At 44.5% G+C, this 12,699-nt stretch overlaps 1 gene segment (V, D, J or C); it reads left to right on the forward strand.

Annotated features, from left to right (window-relative positions):
- The first annotated feature begins 1,323 nt into the window (after nucleotides 1-1,323).
- LOC148046867 (Ig gamma chain C region-like) lies at nucleotides 1,324-4,539 on the forward strand. The segment is given in 3 exon segments: nucleotides 1,324-1,714; nucleotides 2,476-2,805; nucleotides 4,078-4,539. Coding segments are annotated over 3 exon segments (1,059 nt in total).
- The last annotated feature ends 8,160 nt before the right edge of the window (nucleotides 4,540-12,699 follow it).

Consider the following 12,699-nt stretch of genomic DNA (forward strand, 5'->3'; position numbering starts at 1 on the left):
CAATGACAATTGTGAAGGTACAAGCAATCCTTGGCTTACAGCCATTTAGTGACCATTCCAAGGTATAACAGCACTGCAAAAAGTGACTTATGAATGACCCATGTTTCACCACTGTTCACAGTTGTTGCCACGTCCTCGTGGTCACAGGATCCAAACTCATATTTCATGGCTCGTGTTTATGATGGTTGCAGGGTCCCAGGGTCATGTCTCACATTTGGTGACCTTCTGACAAGCAGACTGAATGGGGAAGCCAGATTCACTTAACAACCATGTTACTAATTTAATAAGTGTAGTAATTTGCTTAACAACTGTGACAAAAAAGTTCGTAAAATGGGGCTAACCTCTCCTAGCAAATGTCTTGTTTAGCAATGTAAATCGGGGACTCAATTGTCATTACAACAATTGAGTCCCCGATTTATATTGAGGACGACCTGCAGTCTCCCCAAAAAGGTACTCATGAACCAATGTCAGGAGGAAAGGCTATCACCTCTTGGAAGGAATTAAGGCAAAAGTTGATAGATAAACCAGGAAAACAAGGTTTGAGGAGGAATTTAGAAGACAATGTGATGTTTGGGTAAGAGGTCAAGGATTTTCCAACCCATGGAATCTTTCAATCAGAAGACCCTCAAGAACATTCAGGCTGGGGGGGAAGCTGAGAAGACCAATGGATGAAGGATAGGGGTTGTATTAGGCTATTACTCAAGGTGTAGTGGCCCTCATTTCTGTTTCTCTGCCCTGTTATCTATCTATCTATCTATCTATCTATCTCTATCTATCTATCTATCTATCTATCTATCTATCTATCTATCTATCTATCTATCTATATATATATATATATATATATATATATATATATAGATGATGCACTCATGCATCATCACGAAATCTCCAAATCTGCAAAAGCCTGCATACTTGAAATCTGGCACGTATGTTCCTCTTGGCTCCTAGGTGCTTGCTTAGAAAGGATTTTTCGAATTGACCATCAGAGCATTAGTATTTCTTATATTATTATTAACACGCTCAGATGCTAAGAAGTTAGGCATTCTACTCTCCCTCCCCACTTGAAAAGAACTCTGTTCCAACTGCCACTTGGACATGGGCCTAACCAGAATATGACTCATCCGGCCTGAGGACTGGGAGAGAAGGGAGATTGGAGAGGAAAGCCTTCTGTGGGGCACACCTAAGGGAGAGAAGGGGAGAGCCTTCTGTGGGGCAAGCCTGAGGGAGAGAAGGGGAGAGGAGAGGCCGATTGTTACTACTCGTTAATGTTCAAGCTTTAGCTGTCAATTTATCAAGCCTGATCACACAATTCCATAGTGAAGCATGGGCATCCAACCAACTAGTACTAAACAATACTTAAATCGGTCATCTAATTCCTCCTGCTTAGGCACTGACACCCATAGTCCTGTGGGCCCTGAGATCAACGTGTTCCACTCTTCATGCGGTTCCAAAGATGGGTACATACAGCTGTGGTGCCAGATTTCAGGCTTCTACCCCAAGCAATTGAACATTGACTGGAAGGTGGGCAGCCTCTCTGGATTGCTACGTCCATACACCTATCCTCCTTGGCAGAATCCTGGCACATATACTTTCAGTACCGCCAGCGTAGTCAACATCACCCAAGCTGACTGGCTGGAAGGAAAGGTTTATCACTGCGAAGTCACCCATGCAGCATCGCAAACCAAGGTGAAAGGCAGAGCCAAGAAATGTGAAGGTAATCATGATCTTATGCAAATTCTGGTTTGTATACGCGAACGTGGAATGAAAATAAGGGGAAAAAAGGAGGAGCTAGCCCAACTTTTCATAAGACCTTTGTGGAAATCCATGATACTTTCCAAAAAATCTTCATGAATTTAGAGCTTCTTCACCTGCTCAGACAACCATCTTTAGGGACAGGAAATCCAGATGTGCTTTTTTTTTCAACTGGACTCTCTGGGTTTTTTTCTTTGAGCATGTTTCGCTTCTCATCCAGGAAGCTTCTTCAGCTCTTCTTCAGCTTCTTGGATGAGAAGCAAATGGTCTTCAAAGCAAAACCAGAAAGCCCAGTTGCCTCTTGAAAAAGCACATATATTTCCCTTTCCGAAGAACAGCTGATCGGCGTGGCAAAGTGGATTGCCGCACCTCAGCTGTTTTCCTTGCCAGCAGTAATGCAGAAGGTGAGTTTTCTGTTAACTGTGCACATGCGCAAATCATGCGCTCAGTGAACCAGTTGTTAAACTGGTGGAATCCCAACCGGACCTCTGAGGCGAATAAAATGAGAACCCAGATTGTTGAGGGCAATATGCTGACTCTGCAAATCACTTAGAGAGGACCGTTAAAGCACTATGAAATTGTACATAAGTTTAAGTGCTACTGCTGTTGGCTTATATTTCCTCAACTCAAAAGCAGCTCCTGTATAGATCAGGTCAAGAGCCTGTTAGGTAGAGAAGAAATGAGAGTTGACGAGGGAACTGACATTCATTTTTTTATCCTTAGGTGGAAGCGGTTGTCCCGCTGGAGGTATTAATGTGTATGTTCTGCCCCCAACACCAAGATCCTTGTACCTTGATAGAAATAGCAAGATCAGCTGTGTTGTCAACAATCTACAAAATGAAGAAGGGTTGAAAATTACCTGGTCTCGGGAGAGTAATGAACCCCTGCATACTGAACCAATGGAAACGACAGAAGAACCAAATGGTACCTACACTATTGTCAGTCGCCTCAACGTCTTCACTCAACACTGGGAATCGGGAGAGACTTTCACCTGTGTGGTTGAACATCCATCCTTTGTTACCCCTGTCACAAAGACCATTTCCAAGACCGGAGGTAAGAAGGAAGCTACATTGTTCCCCCTCAGGGCGGGACTAACCGACTTGTCTTCATTTGTGCCGAGGCATTGTAGGACAATCTCTGTGACATATGGTGTGTGATGCAAGCTTAGAGATATGAAAAGGGGCGTCATCAACAATCCAAATATTGGGTGGATAAGTACAGATCAGAGGTGGTATTCAGCTGGTTTGGACAGGTTCATCAAAACCAGTAGTGGAAATCGCAGGTGGGCCAGCCCACCCACACCGGCTCTATGCCATCTTATTTGGGCACGTTTTCAAATGTGACCCGACAAAAGGGCGAACGCCAAAACCACGCCCGACTAAACCACGTCGCTGACGTCATCAACGCGGCGACAACAGCCAGCGCGGAGAAAGAAGGGTGCTTTACAATAGCACATCAAAAGAAAGCCGATTTAACTTAAGGTAAGGGTTAGGTTTAGGGTTAGGTTAAGGGTTAGGTTTAGGGTTAGGGTTAGGTTTAGGGTTAGGGTTAGGGTTAGGGTGAGGGTGAGGGTGAGGGTGAGGGTTAGGGTTAGGGTTAGGGTGAGGGTGAGGGTGAGGGTGAGGGTTAGGGTTAGGGTTAGGGTTAGGGTTAGGGTTAGGGTTAGGGTTAGGGTTAGGGTTAGGGTTAGGGTTAGGGTTAGGGTTAGGGTTAGGGTTAGGGTTAGGGTTAGGGTTAGGGTTAGGGTTAGGGTTAGGGTTAGGGTTAGGGTTAAGTTTAGGGTTAGGTTAAGGGTTAGGTTTAGGGTTAGGTTTAGGGTTAGGTTAAGGGTTAGGTTTAGGGTTAGGTTAAGGGTTAGGGTTAGGGTTAGGTTTAGGGCTAGGGGTTAAGTTTAGGTTTAGGGTTACTTTTACAGCGTGCTTCTGTCTCCGCACTGTTGTCGCTCTGTTGATGACGTCAGCGACGCGGTTTAGTCAGGCGCGGTTTTGTTGTTCGCCCTTTTGTCGGTGAACCATTTTCAAATCATGCACATGTGTACAAGCCCCGCGTGCAATCATCAATGCTCATGCACAGAAGGCTGAGCGTGTATGTGCATGGTGCACGCTCATGTTTGTGAACTGGTAGAGAAAGTAAGTGAATACCATCCATGACTTGGGAAACAAATTTCACACTTGGCTTTGCATCTAGTCATACAATGGCCTGAAAACCGTGGTTTAGTGGTATAAATGGCTAAAAAGAGTTTAGCAAGAGATGTGAACCATTCATTGCTGCCACTAATTTTTAATATTTTTCATTGTTCTGTTTCTTCCCTCCAACTTTACCAAGGCAAGAGCAAGGCACCCAAGGTCTACGTCTTCCCTCCTCACCCAGATGAGCTCAACCCAGGCACAACTGTGAGTCTTACCTGCATGCTAAATGATTTTGCTCCAGGAGAGACTGATCTCCAGTGGCTAAAGAATCACAACCCCTTGGCAGAAGACAACTATGTGACCACTCCAGCTGTGAAGAATAAGCATGATGACTCCTTCCTTCAGTACAGCAGACTTTCCATCCCCAGGTCTGATTGGAACGAGGCTGACATATACACTTGTATGGTGGTCCATGAAGCCCTCCCCATGAAGTTCACACAGAGGAACATCTCAAAAACCCAGGGTAAAAAATGAACCAGCTGCTCCATTTCAACCCATCCTAGATTTGCCTCTAGCACTGTGAGACCAAACTGTTAATGATCATTTGTCTGCTCGCTCACTTGGCGTCTGGATGAATAAAAGTAAACCATCTCAGAAATATCTCAGATTCTCTTGTTTTCTCCTTAGGGTTGAGATCTAGAAGGGGAAAGGGGGATAACCTGTCTGAAAAAGAAGAGTTAAGGATTAAGGCTGGTTTATTGGATTGATTGATTGATTGATTGATTGATTGATTGGATTTCTACAGCTCCCCCATCTCAGCAAATGAATCTGGGTGGGTCACTGTTTTGATAATCCAGCAAAATGGAGTTCTGTATGAATCCCACTGACGGTCAATTGATTTAGCTGGGTTAGGGGGAGGTACCCCAAATTAGCCCCACTGCAGCCCTGCGCTGTGAGAAAAGAATGGAATAGATTCATCTACTCCAACCCGGTGAGCTTCAGGGTTCAGTGGAGATTTGAACCCATCACGTATAAGGACAATGATCCTTTACTGTCTGCTCCATATCCACTTTCCTATATTCTTAAATGCCCTTCTCTGTACGTTGTCCAGTTAGCCCAAGAACTAACAGTCAAAGATGCCAAAGTACATATAATTGTAATTATTTACTAAAAAAATGTCCCATCATTGGAGTTCCAGCAATGTAGCAATAGCAATAGTTAGGCTTATATACCGCTTCATAGGGCTTTCAGCCCTCTCTAAGCGGTTTACAGAGTCAGCATATTGCCCACAACAACAATCTGGGTCCTCATTTTACCCACCTCGGAAGGATGGGAGGCTGAGTCAACCTTGAGCCTGGTGGGATTTGAACAGCCAAACTGCTGAACTCCAGTCAGCTGAAGTAGCCTGCAGTGCTGCATTTAACCACTGCGCCAATGTCCCTTCGCCAACTTCCTCATAACCAAAGTTTCTTCATGGACCAATCAAATGGGGCAAAGCGACATTATTCTCCCCATGTCTATAATCTACACTTCAATATCAAGGATTCATGTACAGTATAATACCCAAAAGAAATCCAGAGGATGCTCAAGGGAGAATCTCAAGAAGCTCTTATAATAAAAGGATGCTGTGATCCAAACTAAAAAATAAATAAATAGAAGCATCACGCTCATGGTCCAGTAAGGGAGAGTTCCAAAGGACCAACTTTTTCAGGGAATACCAATTATTTGCCAAATAATTGATACAACACCAGAGATGGTATTTAGCCAGTTTGGACCAGTTCACCTGCACTGGTAGCAGAAATCGGCTCTATTCCATCCTATTTAGTCATTTTTGATGCCAGGCGCATGCACGGAAGTTGCACCCACAAAGAAAGTGCATGCGCTAAGGGTCGGGCACATGTGTGGAATGGGCACTGACATGGCGAACTGGTGATACTAAACATGTTCACTGAAAAAACTAATATATATCAACAGACATTAAACACACACACACACACAGACACACACATATACACACGTATATATAAAAGTTTCTTTCTTTTTTGGTTGATATATATACCGTATATGCAGTATATCAACCCAAAAAGAAAGAAACGTTGTAGACACACTTTTATAGAAATCTGCCAATCCTCATCTGGTGAAGAATGCAGGCATATAACATTTTGATCATGGAAATTGAAAACTGACGCTAAGTTAAGAATGGGAGAAGTCTCACTTCCATGAAGCAAATCATTATAAAAATTACAAATATGTTATTTAAAATATATATATTTTATTTTAAAATATATATATATATATGGCTAGCTGATGAGAGCTAAATAGCTTGAAATAGATCTATACTAGTCTCCCTTTATTTATTTATCAGCACAAATAAAAAAAACACACACATATATACATACATACATACATACATACATACATACATACATATATATATATATATATATATATATATATATATATATATGATGAATGATAAATGGATAAATGGGTAGAAACAATAGAAGGAAAGAAGCAAGAAATAGACAGTACTGTTCCACTCAAGCAGCTGGGAACACATATAAATATGTGGAGTTTTTTTCCGCCTCCAGAAAGAACAAAATAAATGAGAAATTGATAAATTGATAGTTTTAAATTATAATGATCATATTACTTGGTTATAAAATTGTAAACAAAATAAAATAATTATAACATATGTATGGCAAATAAATTAGTACATAAATTATATCACTATGAAAAAGAAAGGCCAATACCATCTAAAGATATGGAAGGTGTGATTTCATACTGTTATAATAATAATAATAATAATAATAATAATAATAATAATAATAATAATAATAATAATAATAATGGTAATTGGCCACACTGGGTGCTATTCCAAAAGCACTGGAATTACATTTAAAACAGTTAAAAATTGACAAAATCACCATCAGTCAAATGCAAAAAGCCGCACTGCTTGGATCTGCACGCATATTACGAAAATACGTTACGACGTCTTAGGCCCCTGGGTGGGGCCCGACTAGTAACCAATGCCAAATCCGGCGAAACAACTGGCCGCTGTGATACAATTGTACAACAACAACAATGATAATTGTTGAGCCAAGGTGGCACAGTGGTTAAATGCAGCACTGCAGGCTACTGCTAGATCAGCAGGTCAGCGGTTCAAATCTCACCGGCTCAGGGTTGACTCAGCCTTCCATCCTTCCGAGGTGGGTAAAATGAGGACCCAGATTGTTGGGGGCAATATGCTGACTCTCTGTAAACCGCTTAGAGAGGCCTGAAAGGCCTATGAAGCGGTATATAAGTCTACTGCTATTGCTATTGCTATATTGCTATTGCTATAATAATAATAATATATTCTCAATGTTACCACTGATAATCATTTTGAAGAAGATGAACTGTGGATACGAAGTTGAAAAGAAAGGATTGAAAATTTCGCACTTGGTGTACATGGATGATTTGAAGCTGTTTGGTAAAACAAAAGCTGAACTGAATTTATTAATTGAAAGCACAAAAGAATTTAACCAAGACATTGGTATGCAGTTTGGAATTGACAAATATGCAACAATGGCAACCAAAGCAGGCAAGGTCATAGAAGATGTTGGAATAGAACTTGAGAATGAAGAAATGATAACAATAAAACCAGAAGAAGGCTACAAGTACTTTGGGATTTTAGAGGCCTCTGATTTAATGCATAATGAAGTCAAGAAATTAACTTCAGCCAAGTACATTCGACAAATTCACAAGATATTAAAGTCCAAATTGAATGGAGGAAACATCATAAAAGCCATAAATACCTGGGCTATACCTGTGATTCACTGAAACCTGGCTGGGCACAGAAGGAGGAGTCCCCCTTGTAGAGATGTGCCCAGAGGGATTTCAGGTGCTTCATCAGCCGAGAGCCCAGGGAAGGGGTGGCGGTGTGGCTATTGTAATCCGGGAGTCTCTGTTACCTCGTAGGGTCCCTGCTCCGGAGCTTGTCGGGTGTGAGTCTCTGCTGATAAAGTTGGACCTCAAGGGTCAAGTGGGTTTGCTGCTAACGTACCTGCCTCCCAACTGCGTTGCAGCATCCCTCCCCTCGCTCCTCGAGTCAGTAGCCGAGCTGGCAGTTGAGTTCCCCAGGCTTATAGTTCTGGGGGATTTCAACTTGCCATCGCTCGGTGAACGCTCTGATGGGGCGCAGGAGTTCATGGCCTCCATGACGGCCATGGGCTTGACCCAAGTAATTCGGGGCCCAACCCATGCAGCGGGTCACATGCTCGACCTCGTATTCCTCTCGGAGCAGTGGATGTGTGATCTTGGTCTGAGGGGTAATGAGATCATACCCCTGTCGTGGTCAGACCATTGCCTACTGAGGCTTGACTTCCGGAGGCCAAACCCCCACCGTAGGGAGGAGGAACCGACCAGGTGGTTCCGCCCCAGGCGACTTATGGACCCTTTGAGGTTCCAGACGGAGCTTGGGGTTATTCCTGATACCCTCGCCCACAGTTCGGCGGAGACTCTGGCTGCCGCCTGGTACTCGGCGGCGTCGGAGTCTCTCGACCGGATTGCGCCACTACGGCCCCTCCGGGTCAGTGGATCCCGGAGAGCTCCCTGGTTTACCGAGGAACTCCGGGAGAAGAAACGCCGGAGGAGATGCCTAGAGCACCAGTGGAGGTCCGATAGGTCCGAGGTAAACCGAGCACTCTTAACTACCTGCACCAAGGACTATGTCCGAGCATTAAGAACTGCAAAAAGATCATATATTTCTTCCTTGGTTGCGTCCGCCGAGTCACGCCCAGCCGCCCTGTTCAGGATAACCCGCTCCCTCCTTAATAGGAGGGATGCGGGAGACCCCTTGCAGGGTAGGGCTGAGGATTATGCTCAATTCTTGGCGGACAAAGTAGCTCGGTTGCGATCGGACTTGGACTCCACCGCAGTAGATCCAGCTGAGACACAGGAGGATCATTTGCCACATCAGTTCTGGGTTGAGTTCCAGGAAGTTGCCTCTGGGGATGTGGACAAGGCCATCCGAGCTGTAAGTGCCTCCACTTGTATTCTGGACCCGTGTCCCTCCTGGCTGGTGGCTAACAGCAGGGAGGTGACACATGGCTGGATCCAGGCGGTTGTCACCGCCTCTCTTCGGGAGGGGCACTTCCCCGCCGTACTCAAAACGGCGGTGGTGAGACCCCTCCTAAAGAAACCATCGTTAGATCCAGCCATCTTAAACAACTTTCGTCCTGTCTCCAACCTTCCCTTTATCGGGAAGGTTGTTGAGAAAGTGGTGGCCTTTCAGCTTCGACGGGCCTTGGAGGAAGCTAGCTATCTTGACCCCTTCCAGTCCGGCTTCAGACCTGGTTACAGCACAGAAACCGCTTTGGTCGCATTGACCGATGAGCTCTGGAGGGCCAGAGATGGAGGCTATGCGTCCATCCTGGTTCTCCTTGACCTCTCAGCGGCTTTCGATACCATCGACCATGGTATCCTTCTGCGACGACTGCGGGAGGTGGGAGTGGGAGGCACTGTTTTGCGGTGGTTCTCCTCTTACCTCTCGGACAGGTCGCAGTCGGTGTTAGTGGGGGGGCAGAGATCGTCCCTGAGGCCCCTAACATGTGGAGTACCTCAGGGTTCGGTCCTATCCCCCCTACTATTTAACATATACATGAAACCGCTGGGCGAGATCATTCGGAGGCACGGGATAAAATACCATCAATATGCGGACGATACACAATTGTATCTGTCCGCCCCGTGCCAACTCAATGAAGCGGTGGACGTGATGAACCGGGGTCTGGAGGCCGTTAAGGACTGGATGAGTGCTAACAAACTGGTGCTCAACCCGGATAAGACCGAGTGGCTGTTGTGTTTCCCCCCCAATAATTTGGCTAATACACCAACGCTTAGGCTGGGGGGTCAAATTTTATACCCCTCAGATAGGGTCCGCAACTTAGGAGTCCTCCTGGATCCACAGCTGACTTTTGACCACCAGCTGTCAGCTGTGACCAGGGGGGCATTTGCCCAGGTTCGCCTGGTCCGCCAGTTGCGGCCCTACCTAGATCGGGGGGCCCTCACAACAGTCACTCGAGCCCTTGTGATCTCTAGACTGGAATACTGCAATGGGCTCTACATGGGGTTGCCCCTGAAGTGCATCCGGCGACTACAGCTAGTCCAAAATGCAGCCGCGCGAGTGATAGTGGGCGCACCTCGGTTCGCCCACGTTACACCTGTCCTCCGCGAGCTGCACTGGCTGCCTGTTGGTCTCCGGGTGCGCTTCAGGATAATGATGACCATCTTTAAAGCACTCCATGGTAGTGGATCTAGGTACTTGAGAGACCGCCTTCTGCCGATTACCTCCCTAAATCGACCAATCAGATCGCACAGACTGGGCCTCCTCCGAATTCCATCTGCCAGTCAATGTCGACTGGCGACCACACGGAGGAGAGCCTTTTCTGTTGCTGCCCCGACCCTATGGAACGAGCTCCCCATGGAGATCCGCACCCTCACCACGACCCAGACCTTCCGCGCAGCCCTCAAGATCTGGCTCTCCCAGCAGGCCTGGGGATAGGCTTCCAATTACCCGCCCGAGTGTTTGATTGCTGAATGAAAGCTGTGTTTTATTATTTTTCTTTTGTTCACAAAGTGTTTGTTTTGACCTTGCACTTCCCCTCCCCTGTGGTTGTAAGCCGCCCTGAGTCCCCTCAGGGAAAAGGGCGGCATATAAATCCCAATAAACCTAAACCTAAACCTAAACCTGATTCGATATTCTGCAGGAATAATTGACTGAACCCAGATGGAGTTGGACAATTTGGACAGAAAAACAAGGAAGCTTATGACAAGGAATCATGCTTTGCACCCTAAAAGTAATATTGACCGATTATATCTACCAAGAGCAGAAGATGGTCGAGGACTCCTACAAGTAAAACAGACTGTGGAAGAAGAAAAACACAGTTTGAATGGTTACATCTAGAAAAGTGAAGAACCAATGATTAAGGAAGTAAATAAAGGGGGCCTTTTAAACACAACTGTCAATAACTGAATATAAGAAAGAAGTAATTGAGAAGCGAGCTGAAAATTGGAAAAACAAAGCTATGCATAGCCAATACATGAAAAGAATTGAAGGTAAAGCTGACCAAAAGCTAACTTGGAACTGATTAAGATCAGGAGCACTGAAAAAAGAAACAAAAGGCTTTATTTTGGCAGCTCAAGAATAAGCCTTAGCCACAAACTGCATGAAGAGAAAAATTCAACATGTTACCACCAACAGCAAATGTCGCCTCTGTAATGAGAAAGACGAGACAGTCGACCACTTGATCAGTGGCTGCAGCAAAATTTCACAAACTGACTATCTAAAATGCCATGACCGTGTTGCTAAGATCATTCACTGGAAATTGTGCCAAAAGTTTGGGTTTGAGTACAGCAAAAACCACTGGGAACATCAGGTTCAGAAGGTTTGTGGGACTTCAGAATTCAGACTGACAGGCACTTGGCCCACAACACACCTGACATAACAATAGTTGAAAAGAAAAAGGTATGGTTCATTAACGTTGCAATACCTGGAGATGCACAAATTGAAGATAAACAGCAAGAAAAAATAACAAAGTACCGGGACTTGCAAATTGAAGTTGAGTGACTGTGGAAAAAGAAATTGTGTATTGTCCGGATTGTAATTGGAGCCCTTGGAGCAATACCTAAAGGGCTACATCACTATTTGGAAATTCTAAATTTATCAGACTTGAACATTCTGATTCTACAAAAAAACACCTACTTGGAATAGCTTATATCCTCCGATGTTAACAGTTCTTAGGTCCTTGGTTAGGACTCGAGCTGTTGAGCTACCAATCATTCCCAAAGGCTGTGAATCTCACCAAAGATTAACCACATAATACTAATTTTCGTGTGACTCCCTTACGTGCATTGATTCGCTTAACAGCCATGACAAAAAAAAACAGCCAGAACTATCAGTCATGACTCCCTTAACAACAGAAATTGCTCAGCAACAGAAATTCTGGTTTGTGGTCATAGAATGAGGATTTCTCATAGATATCACTAAGGAAAATTGTTACAATTAAAATTGAGCATAAAGACACCCACAGATCTTGTAAACAATTCTGACATTACAAAAAAACGGAATCTAGTCTGAATCATCACCCATTATGGCGGCGGTGTTAAGTCCACTCATATTATATCTTTTCAAATCCAGATTAAAATAAAATAATAAAAAAGAAATAGCACAGCACTCACAGCAATAATACTAACAAAAGCACTTAGACTTATATAGCGCTTCTTCCAGTGCTTTTTACAGCCCTCTCTAAGCGGTTTATAGAGTCCGCCTATTGCCCCAACAATTTGGGGTCCTCGTTTTACCCACCTCGGAAGGATGGAATCAACCTTGAGCCTGTTGAGATTTGAACTGCCAAATTTCAGGCAGCTGGCAGTCAGCAGAAGTAGCCTGCAGTACTGCACTCTAACCACTGTGCCACCGTGATTCATAAGCAGGCATTGGTTTGAGTGACCGTAACAAACAAGTCAATATCTTGAATGTGTGCGTATGAACTAGAACATGACAGAATCACTGGGAGGAAATATAATCCATTGGGCCAAAGAAATTTTTTAAAAAATATAAAAACCCATAATTCTGCAAAGATAATAACATTTAAAAACTGTAATCCTATCCAGATGCTTCATAGTTGTGGTGTAGGTAAACTTGTATGGTCTGATTTATCCAGATGATGTTTCCAGTGCTATGCAGAAGTACGAGGTGGGGAAGAGAGCGAGAGAGGGAGGGAGGGAGAGAGGGAGGGAGGGAGGGAGGGAGGGAGACAGACAGAGACAGACAGACAGA

This window comes from Thamnophis sirtalis, unplaced genomic scaffold (assembly GCF_051295495.1).
Source record: "Thamnophis sirtalis isolate CommonGarterSnake01/CBP01778 unplaced genomic scaffold, rThaSir2_p1.2 scaffold_4, whole genome shotgun sequence".
Lineage (NCBI taxonomy): Eukaryota > Metazoa > Chordata > Lepidosauria > Squamata > Natricidae > Thamnophis > Thamnophis sirtalis.